Source organism: Mya arenaria, chromosome 9 (genome assembly GCF_026914265.1).
Source record: "Mya arenaria isolate MELC-2E11 chromosome 9, ASM2691426v1".
NCBI lineage: Eukaryota > Metazoa > Mollusca > Bivalvia > Myida > Myidae > Mya > Mya arenaria.
In genome coordinates this window covers 52,877,556-52,898,441 of record NC_069130.1, presented here as the reverse complement: position 1 = coordinate 52,898,441, position 20,886 = coordinate 52,877,556, and the positions used below count along the sequence as shown (strand labels likewise).

The window sequence follows — 20,886 nt, the reverse complement described above, 5'->3', positions numbered from 1 at the left end:
TCTTGTCATGAGTAATTATCATTTTCCATAAATGAATAAATAAGTAAGAAGTTAAGGGTGTATCACTCGAATGATAGTTGTTATACATGTGAATTGGTTGATTTTGAATAAGATTTTGATATTGTGTTACATATCTAGCACTCTGTCAGATCGTTACCGTCACACCAGTTACTCTATTATCACATTTTGAACACAAATGCATGCTTTATTTGCCGTTGAGAATTCCAAAAATTGTAGTTCTAGTATAGCGACCAAAAGTTTTCACAACGTCTGATCGCCCCGACAACAAGCGACTACACGCGACAATGGAAAAACAAGACGGTAAATTCGACGTTTACATACGAACAATCAAGCCAACATGCAATTTATTGATTTGAGACATCTCGTAAAAGTGGGTCACTGTGAGAAGGGACAGTGGTTAACTATTAAAACTATTTTACAATAAGCAGATAAGTCCATTTAAACACTTGCAATAGGGGTATCACATTTGTCCGTTTATGATGGAACCTACCAAACGCCTTACATGTTATATTCTTCATAATAATCCAAACTTAGAATATCTTACTTATGAATACCAAATACAATACTGCTATTTTTATTCTTATATAATTATACATTAATATTAGTTGGCTATTCTACCTTGAAAATAACCTCATCTGCCAGTGACTGCAATTTAATGAGGACCTACCGAAATGATTATATTAATATTTGGAGGTTTCTCGGGTTGCAAGGCATCATTTTCTGGAAGCTGTCATATACCTAATCAATCGGATTAAATATATCTTATTTAAGGAGGACTTTATTACCAAACAATGTCATATTTCGGCATGACCAACTTAAAAGGCGTGTATTTCAAATTCGTACTACTCCTACTGTAATCGAATGTAAGTAGTAAACATATTGATCGAACATAAATATTGATTATGAACGTCGTCGAAAATTTAATATTGTTTTAATTAAAAGCATAATACTTACTGTTATTGCATGTATTGAAGGAATCAATTGTGGAATTGATATCACTATTGGAGTATGAACGCAGTTTGGCTGGTTACAATGTGTGGAGTCCAAATGACATCCGTAAAAGTTGCGTTTGTCGGGAAAAGTTGAGATTTTAATATTTTATCATTAAAACCATATTAAGGTCTAGTCTTCAGTTTGTTTCGCCTTTGAAAGGAAAATGAATGTAAAGGTCGTATTGTCTTAATTGTCTTAATAAAATTTTGAGCATGCGAAAAATACTGGAAGGCGAACATACGACAATGCGATGTAAAATTAGGAAACTACGTTCGTCAGATGATCTTTTGGAATCTGGTTTCGCTAACTACTAGGCAACACTGCCTTTGGAAATATGACGTTCGACGCGCAGCCACCAAATTGCAATGATATTACAAATAAACCTCGTACGATACATTAAAGCATAAATTGCGTTGAAGTTGTTTACCGAAACGAATAATTAAGTATCGAAAACAATGGTTCTTATGAAGGATACCGTGATGAAAAAAGGGTGCATAAAACAGGGTATTTCTACTTTATAAGACTATTGTTGATCGCCGTAAATCTTACAGGACCCATCAGTCGTTTATTGTGTGTGCGTTTGCAGCTATGAAATACACACTCACTATCTTGTTATCCGTAATTGATTTTTTTCCAAAATTAAGTAAAAAGATTTAAAGTACATTCCATGACCCAGAGTGCAAAGGATCGGGATGAACCTATCTTGCACGAGCGGCTATGGTTTATGTGTTTTCTCCCACACCTCAGTTAAACAAAAAAAAAGTAAAAATGTATTTTTTGCTGGAACTGTTTTGTGCTTAGTAAAATAAATGTGTATGGATATGCGATAAGACGTAGTTGTCATGGATATGTGCGCAGTGATTTAGAGTATCTTAATAGTCAAATCGGTCTTTTAATAGTTCTAAGAAGAGATAAGCATTATTCCTTGAAAGGTGCGTGAAAACTGTTTTATGGTGACATTTGAAGCAAGACATAATTCGAAATATTGCCACAAGACAGGGTTTCCATGATGCTTCAGACGACAGTCTTCAAAAAGGTAGGTATTAACAATGTTGCGACCATTGAAAAGGAGTTCCATACGGGCATTTTTATCATCGCCCGTGGGCAAGATAAGAATTTCTAACATGGTTGAATTATTGGATCTACTTATCTGAGGTGGGAGAAAAAAGTTAATCACTCAATATTTATGATTGTTATATTGACCTTAACAACGAGTATCAATTTAAAGATAGCGACACTTCATACATTAAACTGTAAAGTCTTTATGTTTAACCAGGATCATACTAAGTTATTTGATGTTAATTACTCAGAACGCTTTACATGTTTTTTTTTCGGAAAATGATTTCTGTACGTTTTATGGCATTGGTCTACAATGCTGTTATTGAGGCTTATAAGATGTATTATATCTTATTTTCAATATCGCTTGTTTAGGTACCATACGAAATAAATACACACTAATGAACGCAGTGAACTGTCATACCCTCACCATAGCTTATAACCAATTTGGCCTACACTTACAACAGATAAACTTAATGTCTTCAGAATAGACGTGGACGCAGTTATAAACCACATGACTTGGAGTTTTTCCGGTCATGGAACTGGGGGATCAAGCTTTGACGGCAATGCGTGTCGCTTTCCCGGAGTCCCATACGGCCCAAATGACTGTAACGGACATGATAACTGCCATACCAGAGACATCAGCATCCACAACTATGGAAATCCAGATGAGGTTCGAAACTGCCGTCTGGTTGGCTTGGCTGATCTACGTCTCGGCTCCGACTATGTTCGCGGAAAAGTTGCATACTATATTAATAAGCTGATTGGTTTTGGAGTTGCCGGTTTTAGAGTGGATGCGGCCAAGCACATGTGGCCTGGGGATTTGGAAAACGTTTTTGGACGGCTGCAAAATCTAAGAAGCGATGTATTTGGATCTGGCAAGAAACCGTTTATTTACCAAGAAGTGATTGATATGGGTGGCGAACCAATTACAATGAAAGAATATTTCGGCACTGGACGAGTAACGAATTTCAAGTACGGCGTTGAGTTGGCTAATATTTTCCTTCGCCACTCCAACCAGGCTAAATGGCTGCGCAACTTTGGTGAAGGCTGGTCAATGCCACCTACAAATGACGTTGTTGTGTTTCTCAGTAACCATGAAAACCAAAGAGGTCACGGTGGAGGAGGTAATGAATCCGAAATCATTATCTAATACATATTATATGTTCAATTTTCCTTAGAAGAGCAGAGTCAACACAATGAAAACATGGAAAGTATTTATGCAAAATGAAGTCAGAATTGGACAATACAATTTATATATTCGGTATGCAGGAAAAACATATTGTTCATATTTTTGCGATGCGGTTGAAGAAAGCACACTCCTGTGCACGCTGTGTGACAAGTAACTTGGCAATTCTCGTTACCGGCTTTTGCACGTGGCATAGGATCGAAGTTTTCGACCTGCCCCCCAATTTGTTTTAAGATACGTGTTTTGTTTCCACTTATACTGTTATAATATACAAAGAAATTCGGTCCAATTGCCAATTGTTAACATTGTTACTGTTCTCAATTTGCTTTTGATCATGCAATAATTATGTCTCGTCTTGGCAATAATTACAAACTGTTTGTACAATCGCTCTTCTCGTTCAGGGGCTCCGATCAAATTCAGAAATCCAAAGCAGTTGAAGATAGCCACTGCATTCATGCTGGCTCATCCGTATGGCTTTCTAAGGGTCATGAGCAGCTACGAATGGACACCGTTCGTTGCAAACTTCTATCATTCACGTTACACTCATCAGTTACTCAATGAAAGGAAATGTTAAAAAATATCATCTTAATGATAAATGGTTTGAAATTATATGATCATTAAGTAGTCTAGTTTGCAGATGCAAGTATGAGTCGACTGTCGTTTTCACTGACAGTGAGTCATATTTCACAAGGCGTGGGCGTACTGCGGTAGGATTATTGCAATGTAAATTTTCTTTTCATAATTCACACCCGGCTTTACTCTATGTTTCATTGTCGTAGGTTGACGTTGATGGTGAACATTTAAAACATATTTATTAAGTAAAGTTTGAATCATTGTTGACAATTAGTCACAAATATGCAAACCGTTAGAGGACTCATTGACTTTTGCATCAAGAATATTACTAACGATTACTTTCCTAGACACTGGCAGAATGGCGATGATCATAACAACTGGCAGGGACCCCTTCACAACGGTGACATGAGTATCAAGGATGTCACGATCAACTCAGACATGACATGCTACAACGGATGGGTAATAACTTGTCCTTGTTTTGAGTTATTGTTTCAAAAATGTTTTTATATTAATGTTTGTAATTCAACATAATTATGTATCATAATTATACTATGAACAGTAATTGAAGTTACTTTTTTGAGAGATTATAAATACAATATATTGCATATCTGTAAGAGTTTTTTCTAAACATTTAACCATTAACTTTGGACAACCCGACATAATATCTGTACAACAGACTTAGTTTATGATCTTTGTTTAATACACTGACTTAACGGTATCACACTATAGCGGACTGTTCAAGCACACGTCTATATTTACCATTTATTCAGTCAATTAAAAAAAGGATATTAGAGTAGCAGTATATTTACTCAGGTTTATTTTTGAAACCAGTTATGTTCATTAATCAGGCAAATTTAATCTGTTATCAGCAAAGTTATGTCTTAACACAGTATGAACGTTTAATGTGCGTTAAATGTAATTTCCTGTGAACTCACTCATGTTGCATTTAACTATATCTAAAACACATGTTAATAGGTACATTATGAATCAGCATATATAAACTTAAGATTATTATAGCTATATGAGTATATTTCTATATTTATATGTTTGTGTTAAAAAGATTTGTGAGCACCGATCGCGTCAAACGTACAACATGGTGGCCTTTCGAAATGTGGTGGGAGGCACTCCTCTACAAAACTGGCATGCTTTTGGAGACTACCAAATAGCATTCTCACGAGGAAACAAAGGTATCTTGGTTATTGGTCTCTTGTTATTCGGATAACTTAGAACACATATAGTAATACGAATTTGAGAGTTATACAACACATTCCGCTAAAACCGGTAAAAGGTGCAAATACACTCATATATTTTGCCACAACTCTGTTAAATCCGATTAGTTCATTTCAGATTGTTGATTCATTTATTTTTTCAAAACAACCGCTTTCAGAACATTGAAATCATTGATACGCTTAATAAATGTCTTACACATGACAATTTGTTGTGGTACTTGTAAACATGCTAACCCGTCTCTTTTTAAGGATTCATTGCCATTGTTGGTGATGGAAGTCACCTGAATGCAAACGCTCAGACAGGACTACCATCTGGAACCTACTGTGTCGTCATTTCCGGAAATTATGAAAACGGCGCTTGCACCGGAAACAAAATCCACGTAGACGGAAATGGAAATGCACATTTGAATATTGACGGAAACTCGGATGATCCCGTTATTGCTATTCATATTGGTTTGTTTAGCATACATCTATTATCCTTCAGTTTTTATAGTTAAGCATAATGATTTTTTTGTAAATTGCTAGTTGCGAGTTAAACTTGAGTTATTTTTAATTTTATTTTAACAGTGTATCATTCTTAGTCCCTACAATCACAACAAAAATATGTAAACGATAAGAATAATTGCCGTCTTGAGATCTGACTGCAACGATCAAATTGTTATTTTAACATTCCAGGAGCTAAAGTTGGCAACCCAAAGAAAGTAACAACATAAAGAACATGCCAGAACATGGACCACATCCATCGTCACATCCATGTGTCTAATTTCTACTGATGTTATCTTATTAAAAATGAAAAAACATGATGCTGATTAAGTGAAATTACGGTTGTCTGGGCCTGACCTGGAATTTGGTGTTATCCAATGTATCGACTTACCCGTTAACGTTATTTATGGAATGTCTTTTTCATAGTTTGAACTGAAACACGTCAAGTAGCTTTATGACATATTAGTTTATATATATATCAGCTTTCAGACCCTCGTCTTTTTACTTCTATTATATATATATATTTATATATATATATATATATATGTGTGTGTGTGTGTGTTTGTGTGTGTGTGTGTGTGTGTGTGTGTTAGTGTGCGTGCGTGCGTGCGTGCGTGCGTGTGTGTGTTGGTTTCTTTAATTGAACAATTGCTAAGTATATGTGACTGAACAAGAATTTTACTAAATCCATATATGTTGCGTGTTATAATATTTTGTGTGTTATGTCTTCTATATATTAAAACCCTTTCTTGATATCTTCGAAAATAAGCATACTGCGGAAATAGCGCATTTTTATTCAATAAATGACCTATTATGTGTTATACGTAATCAAAGTATGCTAAAAGTGATTTGTTGTCTACATTTTCTGTACAATTTTGCGTAACCCCATACCCTGAAAATACTAAATTCAGTCTGCCCCTCGGTTTGAAAACAGCCCTTAAAATGCTCCAGAGCAGTCGACGGCATCGACTCGAAATCTACTGACAATCTACTCCTAGATCGACAGCGAAAAGTATTTGCTATCGATCTGTTTAAAACCGAGCCGGTAGAATAATACATTAGGGCGGCTTAATAATCTTTCCGACAGTTTAATCTACATCGCCTTTATTTTGCAACCATACAACGTTTAGAAAAAAACTATGAATAGAACTTAAAGCTACAAAACAGGAGTATGATTATCCGAGAGCTAAATAGCAACACATTACTTCCCTTTGAAAAAATACGCCATAAAAATCATGGCTTATTAGTGACAAAAATAATGTCAGACCGATTTACATTTACCATGTTTGTGAGTTTAAACTCGAACAGAACGGAAACTCATTTAGCGGAACTATCAGACTGATGCATATTTACATCATGCAATAGAATATAATCATTGTAAATCTCTCTTAGAAACACATATTTTACAATTTATAATTTATTTAAATGGTATAATTTGCAGAGAAACGTTTAGGCGCGCATATTATGACTTTGTAGTAAATCATGCAATTTTAAAAAGACACAAATAATCGATAGCTGTTACTTTTTTATGATTGCTACACTAATAATGAACATGACCAGAACCCCAATAATTAATGCTACACGGTAGTTTTCTAGCCAGCTCATTTGAAAAACAGCATCAACATCTGCGGAAATACAGATTCTCTCAAAGAAACCATTCATCAATCAATTCGCATACAATCATTATTAGGAGAAGTCTATTAACGCAATGTGATACTGAAAACTGTTTCTTCTTTTAAAGACACCAGATGGTCCCCAAACTGGCAAATACTGTGTTTCCTCTAATGATGCCTATACTTGTCAATACGAGCTTGTGTTAAAAAGAATAAACGCCAGAATCATGTCTCGGTTGAGTTCCCCGTTTAAAATAGAGCGGAATGATTTCCCCGTTTAAATATAGCGAATTTTGTCCAAACACCTTGCAAGTCACCTGATAGTTACACATATTAACCCTTCAATAAGCGTTTCAGCCAACTCGCTGTCATTTTCGGCAATATTTATCACTTGCAAACGTTTACATAATTTAATCACCGATGTTTATCGGTCGGAACTGTGCTTTCAATCTTTCCCTGTAGTTTTCCGCTGTCCTCGCATAGTCCGTCTTTTGGGGAAGCAATAAAGAGTGTATATGTAGCATTTGATAGTGACGTTTGATAATTATACGGTTATTATATATTGTTAATCTTACTGGGTGGCAAATCAAATATATTTCGAATTGGAAAAACCCCACAACGTATACAACTGCGAAAGGCAAAAGTGACGTTAGCGATTGATTACAATTGTAAGTATGATACATAGCGTTGTACTAAACGATCTCAATCTGATGTTGGTTTTTGACAATCGTCTTTTTTCTTGAAATTGCGATATCCGGCGTCCACCCTCTCTTAAATACATGCCAGTATATTGTTTGTGAAATGTGGTCGAATGTTGATACATGCTGTGAGAGCTCAATTTTCCTAGCGTATCACATTAATTATTTGAAAAATTTGATTGCTGATATCGTTTAATTGCATAATATTACAAAGCAAAAAAACATAATTTAGAATAGATTTTACTGGTAATATCTTAAAATTTATTGTAATACGCAACATAAAAGCTATTTCTAAAACTTCACCTAATAATGTGTATCGTGTTTGTTACAAAATGTATGTTACCGCGCGTAAATGACATATTTAAGTAAATTGATATAAATTGACGTAATATGACGATGCACTTTATTGTATAGTATAGTGTATTCCATTTATATCGCATAAAATTAAATAACAACAATAAATGTTGTGATGAAACTGCCTGAAAGGTGAATTACTTATGATTATGGGGATGTCGTCTTTAAACAAAATGCAATTCTTTAAGTGCTTTTTAAATTGAATTATTCAAACATTGTTTTACGTTTTCTAAGATGTTTAATCCGTATTTCTTTTATCCCCAAGTTATCACCACATATTGGCTCAAGTAACATAAATCGATTAATGTCCATGGCTGTTCATATTTGAGAATGAATAACGTAGTTTGGGTAAGTGATTCAACAATTTTGGACGTGTTTGTAGTCTGAATATATTGAAAAGATAATCAGAAAAACGTTTTTGTCCTGCTTTATTTAATCATGTAAATAAATATATCTTTGATGTCGACGGTTCGATAAAAAAAACACTTTTCATCAAACGCCTTGATTAATTAGATATTCTATCAAATTTGAGAGCAAAATTCGCTATTTGTAGATGGAATTAATTTATAAAAGACGTAATATATATCTGAAACAACATAAAAGATCGCATTAACAGTAGGGCCTGATATAGTTAATAAAATATGGTTCATACACATTCATTTTACAATCTACTAAGTTAAATCTTGCCCATTTGACAACATGAACATTACCAAGACATTAATTAAATTTGACACTTCAACCTAATCGCAACAACATAAATATAGAGTATGTTCGTATTCATGTTAAGTCGAATTAAGAAAAAAACAAAAAACAATCAGTATACTGTTTCCCTTATTTTAAATGGCTGACATAAGTATAACAAGGGATTGTCCATCACCAGAAGGTGATAACCTGATGAATTATTCCAAAATCAATTGGTTCTGAATGAAATCAGCGTGGTAGATTTAAAGACAATACATTTAAAATGGAAATAAGTACATTAAGGTAAAATGGAACTGTCTTTATCCTTTTTTCGGCTTCAGCGAAATTATTACTATTTATTTTTCAAATATTCGACCAACAAGACAAAACGAATATACCTTTGTATACCTTTGTATCCACGTGAGAATGCTATTTGACTGTCTCCCAAAGCATGCAAGTTGTGAAGAGGAGTACCTCCCACCACATTCCGAAAGGCCACCATGTTGTAGGTTTGACGCAATCGGTGCTCACAACCTGTTTTTAAGGAATTCAATTTAATCTTAAGTAAAGAAATGGTGATTCATCAAGTACAATAAAACGTTTTAGTTTTGTAATATATTCAAACAAAATAAAATTAATTATATATCTCTTACACAAAAATACAAACCAGGGTAAGACGCAGCCTTGCGTACATCAGAAAGTTCCTAATTGCTAAATTAAATGAAACAGTTTCAAATATAGAGATGGAAAATAGTTTGGTTCTGTATTTAACATGTGTTTATAAATGACAAATGTAAAGGGAATATATACTTGCGCTTACGCAGCAGGCTGCTTAGTAATACCGAAAAATCAGTGTGGTATTCAGGAAATATTTCAAAGCGTCCATATAGTATTTTCATATCAAGTATTTCACTCTTATGAAGTTTGATCATCTCTAAAGAAGAATTTACATTTACTTTTAACACTATAAATATGGTAAGTCTTTATGTTAAAGAACAAACATAAATAGTGTCCACAACTTAACTTAAATCAACACCGTGTTTTTACCCATTCATTGTCGCAGTACATGTCGTGACATCCTTGACGCTTATGTCGCCGTTGCGAGGGGGGTTCTATCCAGTTTTTCGGTGTGTAACAGTAATTAATGCATTAAGATAAATTAGTTGTCCAGTGTTCAAAGAAAACAATCGAGGCATATATAATGCATGCATGTACATGTGTTGCATGCAACAATGAGCACGAACCATTACTTTGGCATTTATGAGTGTTGACACATGACCATTTTCGACAAAACACACTTGTTAAATCTAATTGTCAAAGGTAACATTGACCAAAACCACTAGCTTTTATGATAATAATGAACGTAACATTCAATTACCCTTATTATATTTTCTTGAATTATATGCGATCGAAACTAGCGAAAATTGTTTATTCGCGACTGGCTTGTGGGGAACTGGATCATGAATCGGTAAAACTAAAGTTTAGATAAGATATTGAACAGTTCAAGATTAAATTTCAAGTGATAGTCTGAATGTAATAGCCTCATAAATATTCTGTAATAATGTTTAGTCATGCTACTGTTAATTTCATTTCCTATCAACTAAATTTCTTTCAGAACAAAGACATAAACAATCCAATAACTATCACGTCCAAATTGAAACACAACATTCAAGAATGCCCTTATGTAGGATTGTTTTTTATCATTGGGGTGCAATAGTTTATAATTGAACAATGAAATGGAAACTATTAGGAGGATCTGCAAAATATAGCCAATTGAATGACATAATCACATGGGCCACTGGATTGGACACGACTGTTCATTGACATTAGGTTGTTTACTTTTTCCGAAAAAAATCGCTAATATCAACTAATAATGCAATTTGTTTTGACGCATTTTCAATAAATGTGGTAAGTTTATGGGTGTCGATTGTATAAACGAATTTTAAAGTGCATTGCTTGTAAAACTATCACTATCAGAATTGCAAAATATATTGTGGTGTATTCCAATCATATCGCCGTTTTGAAACTGTAGTGGTAACAAAACAAAAACCTTAAAACAATTGATGTTGAAATGAAACTGTGTCAAATAAAAGTTGTTTATTACATTTTTGGATATCGTTTTGAAACAAATTGCAATCGTTTGCGTGTTTCCGAAATTGCATCTTTCGAATTGAACGTTTGCATTTTAATGAAAGTGTTGCTTGTCAAAATGGTTCTATCACTACAATTTATTTCATAGTAAATTCATGGCTCATACTTATACATGTAGTAGGCTTTTCATATTAAATAATGCAGATGTTCTTCGCCGTCGACAGTTCGTAAAAACATGCGCTACCTAATGATATACATTTCTTTCCGTCATTGTTATATGTTATTTCCTCGGGAGATAAACTAATAGACCCACGCTACATTTTAAATCATAATAGTGTGAATAGAACGTAAAATGTATATAAAACAACGGAATATGTTGCATTATTATTCGTTTAATCGTACCGTAAGCTCTCTCCCCACACACCACTCACCATCCAGTTTTTGGACGTCGTTAAACTCATTCTGTTGTATGCTGATAACATCTTTTTCAACCATATTAAACATTGAATTTAAACACAAATGATAGAGTCCGCACTAACAAAAAAAGGATATCATGCGTCTCAGGTTAGATACCACCTGATAACTTTACTATATATTAAAAAGTCTTTTGACAAATTTCACCACGAAATAGCACTGATATTTCGTGTTTCACGACTCCGAAGATAATAAAGAGGAAGAAAATTTCGTTCTTTTTATGAACAAAACAATTGGTTGAACGTTTTCATCATGTAAACGATAAAGTGACCACATCCGGTGTAGGAGTATTTCAAGAAGAGTATGTAGCATGTTATTTTTAAATCAACGATGGAAAGTATCTCATTGTCTGAGACAGTATTACCATGATTTGATTTATTGTTATATGCTTAAAATGTGGGAAAATACATGTTACTCTTAGTCATTTCCGAATTGGTATAAACTGCTATCTCAGCCATCATTGATGATACACTTGGTCAATATTTAGCATACACATGTTAAACATTCTTATTGCGAATAAAGGATTATAAATCATCGTCATATTCAGCAATCGTACGCCATATTTTAAATAAATATATGCGTTTTGAAACGTTTTCACAGAAAACAAACTATCTGAGGAAAATGTGTCACCTATCTTCGCTCATGATTAAATCAGAATCCTTTCATTTATCGTGATATTATAATACCTTTCCCAACCAAATTATATCTTGTTGAATTGGCGTAAACCACACGGGGGTGTATCCGGTTTGTGTGAAATAAAACCGCGATATAAAGATCCGCGTTGAATATTTTGTTTGACAAACAATTTGCAATATATCTTTATAACTAAAATATAACCAGATTTGCACACAACTACAAGCAGAGTGTATAATTCATTTGTTACAATTGTACATATAATGATAAGTTATACTATCTATTTAATTGATTTATTAGTCTTAATATTAAGCATTTCACTTAGTATTGGTAATTATACGCTTTGCCAAAAACGTGCATAATTGTTTACAAATATAAACGTGCATAACTAAATGCATATCATTTGTTTACAGCGTATGAAATTCTAGTCTTACAAAATTTTAATTGAATTGAAGACATGTCATCTTAATGCACTTAAACACCTACAAAGGATGCAAATGTTTTATCACTTTTAATTTAGTTTTGATATTACTGATCAATAGTTGTTAAAAAAATGAAATTTTCCGCCTTCTGATTCTTTAAATGTCAAGCCCAAAACGCATTATGATGTAAATGAGTCTTTGCCGTCAGAAGGTATATAAAGATAAGGCGATGCATAGCAGACACAAAGTCAAAAGTACGGTTCAGATTAAAGGACACAAATTTTCTATAAATAGAAGGACAGGTCAAAACTTATCAGTGTGGAATCATTCAGTGGCATAGTGGTGTAGTGGTGACATAATGAGGGAAATCATGCTGGTGTTCACTGCAATCTTGATCTGTTCGAATGGTATGGTAGTGATTATTTCACCGTACATTTATTCGGTACATCATAAACGTATTACTATTCGCGATGGTTTGTTTTGGCATTGCTTTCATTATAATTATTCGCTAGTTTTTCTGTTTGTTTCAGGCTTTTGACAGTAAGATGTCATTATTTAATATCTGATTGAATGCTTGGTGAAATTGATTTAACATTTATTATTTAAATCAATTAGTTTAATAAAATTAACATTACAGTTGTGTAAGTCAATTTAAGGAATACAATGGCTTTTTATTTTGTATCCTTAGTATTTGAGAGCATGTCATGGTTTTTATGTGCATGATTTAGTATATCATATTTTATATATTCTATGTGATGTTGTTAACCATGCTATATGCTTTACCTTTGCCGCAAAAAATATCGATCTACTGAATACGGAAGTATTCTATTTTAAAAACATACAAAATGTCTCACGGTTATCACAGCTAGTTATCTTTATTTGTTCTCTGTTTTTTAAGTTGGTAATATGTATTCAATATATATTATTCTAACGTATTGATTCCATAAAGTCATAAAAGCTGTATTCAAGTTAATTCTTTATTTCGATAACTTATTTATACAACTAAATAAATTATTAAATCTGAATATCATTATAAACACATACATTATAAAGTATAGTTTTGTAAAAAGGAACTTATTCATATTTTTTGTTGGCAACATTTGTTCCAAACTTTGTTGATCGGAAGTTTGTTTTCATAAAAGCTCTAGACAAAATGGCAGATACTCCTGTAAACGATGTCTTTTAATCCAAATCCTAAACTAACCCACGCTTTTCGGCAAATATTGCGTTTTTTTCTATTTATTAATATCTAATGCGTCAGTATTGAATCACGGATTATGTCCCAGTTTCACATAAAATTCATTATGTTCGATGAACGTGTCCCTTTAAGAAGTAAATGTAGTACATCTAAGTACAATGTTTAAGTACAAATTATGATAATGATCTATTAATGTATTGTCTGTATGACCTAGTAGGCTACGACACACTAGTGGTTATCTTAAACAGACGGCAGAAAATTATCATTGACTTCATGTAGTATGTTGTTATATAAGAATGTAACAGTTTAAATGGTAAAAATTGCTGGTTTGTAATCAAAAAGTGTTTGCACAACAAAGATAAAACTATCTAGGTCAACCATACCTTATAAACTGCGAAAGCGTTGTTTAAATTAATGGAATGTTTTCATAGGTTTTAATATTTCTTGCGTCTCGAGAGTTACTGTTCATGAAAAAGACAATAGGGTTGAGCTATTAGTATTTCTGTAAGACAAACAGGCTGTTCCAAAACATTTAGCTTTATACCTGTTTATAAAACAAATATTCATAAAAAAACAATCACAACTTAATAGGAAAATTCGGTTTGAAACAACAAAATAAATATTACTAATATTTAGCCTATTCATTTTTAGGTACTTTTAAAAACAAAACAAAACAAAAAACCGAACGTATATTTTTCGGGTTGCTAAATTGAAAGAACTAATGCATGGAAACATTGGTGTCACACGCATGATGAGAATCAGCTTCTATTTGTTCTTTATCCACAGCTTTTGTGGTCCACGGTGCATATTTGGATCCACAATGTGCTCCCGGAAGAGATACCGTAACCCATCTGTTTGAGTGGAAATGGACCGACATTAAGGCGGAGTGTGAGAGGTTTCTCGGACCTTACGGTTTCTGTGCTGTCCAGGTAAAAAATCACATTTGCGTCCATAACCACTTGGCCACGTATTCCAACTGTTTGGTTGAAAATGGACCGATGTTTAATCAGCGATATATTTGTAGGACATTTTTGTAGCGTCGGAAAGGTTAATCTTATCTTGCTTTTAATTGGATGGTATCAATAATTTGATAGTATTCACTGTTTTGAAATTTAAACGCGCTTTTAATTCCAAATCAAACGTCAGCGCGCATAGGGCTGAGCACACATTCAACGAGGTAATTTCCAAAATGACGTTAGGTTTGCAAGCAAGTTCGCGCGCTTATTTGAAAAAAAAAATACTGTCATTTTATACATTTTCAAGCATATAAAAAAGGGAAAATTGTTATTGTCAGTGTAAAATTGCAATATATTTCACCTCGTGAACACCAGCAGTAGATATATCACTCATGGCTATGCAACTCGTGATATCTAGCTTTTGGTGTTCACTCGGTGAAATATATCAAGATCCTACACTGAAACATACAATTATCCTTTATCTAGTAGTTTAGTTGTTCATATTTTACCCAAGATGATGTGGGATGCAGCGAAACAAGGAAGACGTAAGACTGACATGCCCACAAACTAGACACAGCTACTGGTTTCCGCTTTAGGAAACAGATCCATAACAGCTTGTAGCTTTGTTCACAATGGAGCTTTAAGCTTGAAGCTGTCGCCAGATGATATGCCTGTTCTGAATTACCTATTCATTCGCAAATATTAAACACATGACATGGTGACAAAAAGCGAATGTTAACTATTGTTCCATAGAATTGCATATTTTTCGACTATTTAAAGCTGCACTTTCACAGATTGAACGTTTCAATAACTTGTTTTTATTTTTTGTCTTGGAACTAGCCAGTGTTTGCACACATGCTTGAAAACCAGTTATATATTAGACTGCTGACAAAACATAGATCACATGTTTTTATTTTAAAGTTTAGAAATTGATGTTTTATGCTTTTTCCTTAAACCGTAAGTAACGGTCTAAGCCATAAAACATTAACTTTCGAGCGGAAATATGAAATTCTGAGATCTGATCTTTTATCAGTAATCTTTTATCATTGGTTTGTAGATATTTACGCCAAAAATTGCTCTTTCCAAAACAAAAAATAAAAAAAGTTGTAAAAACGGGTTATCTGTGAGAAGGCAGCTTTAAGCATTCCATTTCACAGGTGTCGCCGCCAAATGAAAACGCGGTTGTAACCAACCCAAATCGGCCATGGTATGAGCGGTATCAGCCTGTCAGTTACAACATCATCACTCGCAGTGGCAACGAGCAACAGTTCCGAGATATGGTCACCGCCTGTAACAAAGCGGGGGTCAGGTAAGAGTAGTTCACTAACAATGTAGTTCATTGAGGCACTCGATCCTTTATGTTTTATACTTTGTTCTTTCATGTTAATTACTCAGAACACTTTACATGTAGTTGTTTTCGGAAGATAATTTCTGTACGTTTTATGGAATTGGTCCACAATGCTGTTATTGAGGCCTATAAGATGTATTATATCTTATTGTCAATTTTGATTGTTTAGGTACCATACGAAATAAATAAACACTTATAAACGCAATGAACTGTCATTGCTTATAAAATGGGCTTTCACTTACAACACATAATTTTAATGTCTTCAGAATATACGTGGACGCAGTTATAAACCATATGACGGGTAGTTATTCCGGTCATGGAACTGGGGGATCTAGCTTTGACGGCAATGGGTGTCGCTTTCCCGGAGTTCCCTATGGCCCAAATGACTGTAACGGACATGATAACTGCCATACTGGAGACATCAGCATCCACAACTATGGAAATCCTGATGAGGTTCGAAACTGCCGTCTGGTTGGCTTGGCTGATCTACGTCTTAGCTCCGACTATGTTCGCGGAAAAATTGCAGATTATTTTAATAAGCTGATTGGTTTTGGAGTTGCCGGTTTTAGAGTTGATGCGGCCAAGCACATGTGGCCTGGGGATTTGGAAAACGTTTTTGGACGGCTGCAAAATCTAAGAAGCGATGTATTTGGATCAGGCAAGAAACCGTTCATTTACCAAGAAGTAATTGATATGGGTGGCGAACCAATTACAATGAAAGAATATTTCGGCACTGGACGAGTAACGAATTTCAAGTACGGCGTTGAGTTGGCTAATATTTTCCTTCGCCACTCCAACCAGGCTAAATGGCTGAGCAACTTTGGTGAAGGCTGGTCAATGCCACCTACAAACGACGCCGTTGTGTTTCTCAGTAACCATGACAACCAAAGAGGTCACGGTGGAGGAGGTAATAAATCCGAAGTTATATTCTAATGAAAATTATATGTTCAAATTTCCCTAATATATAACCAGTTATATTCGTCACATCCATATGCGACAGTAAAATACTATTTTACTAAATAATATTATAGCATAATGGACGTGCATTTCTGGGTTTAAGCGAGCCTTGAATTTTGGTCTAACGACGACTCATGTGCATCTACGCGCCATTTCAGAATAAAATGAAATTGGATAACGATACTGAATTAAAAATATTACCATTTAGAAAAGCAGAGTCAGAACAATGAATATATAAAAATATTTATGCAAAATGAGGTCAGAATTGGACAATTAAATTTAAATATTCGGTATGCAAGAAAAATATATTGTTCATATATTTGCCGGGCGGATGAAAAAATCCGACTCCTTGGCACGCTGTGTGACCGGTCACTTTATAAGCCTCGTTACCGGCTTTCGCACGTTCCAGAGGATCGACGTTTTCGATCCGCCCCGAATAATGTGAAATATACGTGTATTGTTTCCATTTTCATAGTGTTGCAAATATTAGTCATTATATACAAAGAAATTGGTTCCATTTGTTAACATTGTTACTGTACACAATTTGCGTTTGATCATGCAATAATTATGTCTCGTCTTGGCAATAATTACAAAATGTTTGTACAATCTTTGTTCTCGTTCAGGGGCTCCGATCACGTTCAGAGATCCAAAGCAGTTAAAGATAGCCACGGCGTTCATGCTGGCTCATCCGTATGGCTTTCCAAGGGTCATGAGCAGCTATGACTGGACACCGTAAGCTGTTAAGTTATATCATTCACTAAAAATGCATAAGTAACCCAATGAAAGCAAACTATCAAAGAAAAATAACATCATTTGGATAATGTGTGTAGTTCAATAATCATCAAGTAGTCTTGTATGCAGATGCAAGTATGAATCACCTGTCGTTTTCACTTATAGTGAGTCATTGTTCACAAGGTGTGGGCTTACTGCGGTATGAACATCATTGTAATTATTTTTTCTTGTCATAATTCAAATCCGGCTTGACTCTTTGTTTACATTGTAATAAGTTTACTTTGATGGAAATTTTAAAATATATATATATTACGTAAAATTTGAATCATTGTTGATAATAAGTGACAATTATGCAAATCATAAGAGGAATCATTGACTTTATAGAATATTACATACGATTATTTTCCCAGAAACTGGCAGAATGGCGATGATCATAACAACTGGCAGGGACCCCCTCACAACGGCGACATGAGTATCAAGGATGTCACGATCAACTCTGACATGTCTTGCAACAATGGATGGGTAATAACGTGTTGTTGTTTTGAGTTTTGAGTTTTAAAAAATGTTTAAACTATTATGTTTTGTAGTTCAACATAAATATGTATCATAATTATACTATGATACTATGAACAGTAATTGGAGTTATTTTTCGAGAGATTATAAATACATTTTATTGCATACCTAAAAGAACTTCTCTAAAATATTGCATGTTTAGCCATAAATTATGGACACCTCGACATATTATCTGTACAACAGACTCAGTTTATAATCTTTGTATAACATACTGACTTTTCGGTACCACACTGTAGCGTACTGCGCAAGCACACGTCTTTGTTTACTATATATCCAGTAAATTAAAAAAGAATAATACAGTAGCAGTATATTTACTCAGGTTTATGTTTGAAACCAGTTATGTTCAGTAATCAGGAAATCTTTTATCTGCAGAGTTATGTCTTAACACAGTATGAACGTTTACTGTGTGCTAAATGTTATTTCATGTAAACTAACTTATGTTGCATTTAACTATATCTAAAACACTAATATAACCTTCTCTAAAAAACACGTTAAATGGTACATTATAAATCAGCATATATACACTAAAAATAAATATAATTCTATAAATTATTTCTTTATTTATATGTTTGTATTAAAAAGATTTGTGAGCACCGATGGCGTCAAACATACAACATGGTGGCCTTTAGAAATGTGGTGGGAGGCACTCCTCTACAAAACTGGCATGCTTTTGGGGACTACCAAATAGCATTTTCAAGAGGAAACAAAGGTATCTTGGTTATTGGTGTCTTGTTTTACGGTGTCTTGTTTTTCGGATAACTGATAACAAATATAGTTATTCGAATTTGATTCATACAACACATACCGCTGAAACAGGTAAAAGGTTCAATTACACACATACTTTGCCACAACTCTGTTAAATTCGGGAAAATAATTTCAGATCGTAGTTTCATTTATTGTCTCAAAAACAAACGCTTTGTCTTTCAGAACACTGTTTTGGAATCGTTTATAAGTTTAATAAATGTCTTACACATGACCATATGTTGTATTACTTGTACTTATGCTAACCTGTTTCTTCTTAAGGATTCATTGCAATTGTTGGTGATGGAAGCCACCTGAATGTAAACGCTCAGACAGGACTTCCATCTGGAACCTACTGTGACGTCATTTCCGGAAATTACGAAAACGGCGCGTGCACCGGAAATAAAATCCACGTAGACGGAAACGGAAATGCACATTTGGATATCGATGGAAACTCAGATGACCCCGTTATTGCTATTCACATTGGTTTGTTTAACATGCATCTATTATCCTTCAATTTGAATAATTAAGCATTATGATTTATTTGTAAATGGCTAGTTGCAAGTTCAAGTTGACTAGTTGATTTATTTTTTTTCATTTGATTTTAACAGTGTATCATTCTTAGTCTCTACAATCACCACAAAAAGAAGAAGTAAACCATCAGAAAAGTTGCCGATTTAAGTGTTGACTGCAACGATCAAATTGGTATTTTTACATTCCAGGAGCTAAAGTTGGCAGCCCGAAGAAAGTAACAGCATAAAGAGCGTGCCAGTACATGGACCACATCCATCGTCAAATCCATGCGTCTTTTTTCATTGATGTTATTTAATTAAAAACAAAAATGCATGGTGTTTATTGATTAAAACTGCAATAAATAAAGGATGTCGGACCCGACCTAGAATTTTACGTTATCCAATGTTTCGATTTATCCGTTTAAGTCCTTTATGGAATGCCTTTTTTCATAGTTTGAACTGAAACACTTCTAGTAGTTTTATAACATATTAGTTTATATAGATAAGCTTTCAGACCCTTGACTTTTTACTTTATTGTGTGTGTATGTGTGTGCGCGCGCGCGTGTGTGTTTGTGCGCGCGTGTGTTGGTTATTTTTATTGAACAATCGTTAAGTATGACTGAACAAGAATTTCACCCAGTCCATATATGTTGTATGTAATATTGTATTGTGTCGTATTTCTTTTATAAATTAAAACCCAAAATATCATTAGACTATTTTGCAAAAAGTTCAATATACATTTGAACGATGATTTAACATTCTAGTTATATTACCAAATGACATCACAATAACGCGGGAAAAGATCAACCACTTTGAAATAATTTTCAAACGTAAATTTGAAACACTAATGGCAACAATGCATATAACATATCATAAATTTACAATTTCTAAAATGTTAATTTATTTTTTTACGGGCCCGGCTGACACAATAGAAACATTATCAAGATAAACAATTTCCATGACATTGTTAAGCGGAGATTCGCGCTCCGAACATATCTGAAGATGTTCATCGGATGAAAACCGCAATTGACGAAAGGCAGTTCATTTTAGGAATTTTAGTAGAGGTGTGAATATACCCTCTTAAATACATGCCAGTATATTGTTGATATTTGTGAAATGAGGTGGAGTTTTGATACTTTTATAGATCTGGGTTTGAGAGTAGGAATAATAATTATGTTTAAAGTAGCGCTTTCTTTCACAATGTTCAAGAACTGTATTTAAGAATAACAATATAACTATTATAAATGATGAATTGAGAAGGTTGTTTAGCACAGTAATGTCTTTATTTCTCAATTTAAAGGGTGGTCATTTAAAAAAAAGTGTATTGCTGTTTTGCTTAAATTTACCTGACGTTCGATC

At 33.9% G+C, this 20,886-nt stretch overlaps 2 protein-coding genes across 2 annotated transcripts; both read left to right on the top strand.

Annotated features, from left to right (window-relative positions):
- The first annotated feature begins 305 nt into the window (after window positions 1–305).
- Window positions 306–5,774, top strand: LOC128246175 (alpha-amylase-like). Its single transcript, XM_052964364.1, has 7 exons — window positions 306–321; window positions 2,538–3,197; window positions 3,661–3,769; window positions 4,180–4,291; window positions 4,893–5,019; window positions 5,311–5,514; window positions 5,737–5,774. Exons 1-7 carry the CDS (start codon window positions 306–308, stop codon window positions 5,772–5,774), a joined length of 1,266 nt encoding a protein of 421 aa, XP_052820324.1.
- Window positions 5,775–12,781: 7,007 nt separating this feature from the next.
- LOC128245581 (alpha-amylase-like) lies at window positions 12,782–20,235 on the top strand. Its single transcript, XM_052963785.1, has 9 exons — window positions 12,782–12,917; window positions 14,495–14,637; window positions 15,822–15,973; window positions 16,279–16,919; window positions 17,593–17,701; window positions 18,112–18,223; window positions 18,857–18,983; window positions 19,298–19,501; window positions 19,738–20,235. The coding sequence occupies exons 1-9, from the start codon at window positions 12,869–12,871 to the stop codon at window positions 19,773–19,775; spliced, it is 1,575 nt and encodes a 524-aa protein (XP_052819745.1). The 5' UTR covers window positions 12,782–12,868; the 3' UTR covers window positions 19,776–20,235.
- Window positions 20,236–20,886: the final 651 nt, after the last annotated feature.

What these genes read in the sequence shown, in the direction of transcription:
- LOC128246175 (XM_052964364.1), top strand. An exon ending in AGCAGCTACGAATGGACACC is followed by an intron (nt 3,770 to 4,179) that starts GTTCGTTGCAAA and finishes TTACTTTCCTAG; the next exon opens with ACACTGGCAGAATGGCGATG. An exon ending in ATTCTCACGAGGAAACAAAG is followed by an intron (nt 5,020 to 5,310) that starts GTATCTTGGTTA and finishes TCTCTTTTTAAG; the next exon opens with GATTCATTGCCATTGTTGGT.
- LOC128245581 (XM_052963785.1), top strand. Translation starts at nt 12,869, where the DNA reads ATGAGGGAAATCATGCTGGTGTTCACTGCAATCTTGATCTGTTCGAAT. An exon ending in AATCTTGATCTGTTCGAATG is followed by an intron (nt 12,918 to 14,494) that starts GTATGGTAGTGA and finishes CTTTATCCACAG; the next exon opens with CTTTTGTGGTCCACGGTGCA. An exon ending in AGCAGCTATGACTGGACACC is followed by an intron (nt 17,702 to 18,111) that starts GTAAGCTGTTAA and finishes TTATTTTCCCAG; the next exon opens with AAACTGGCAGAATGGCGATG.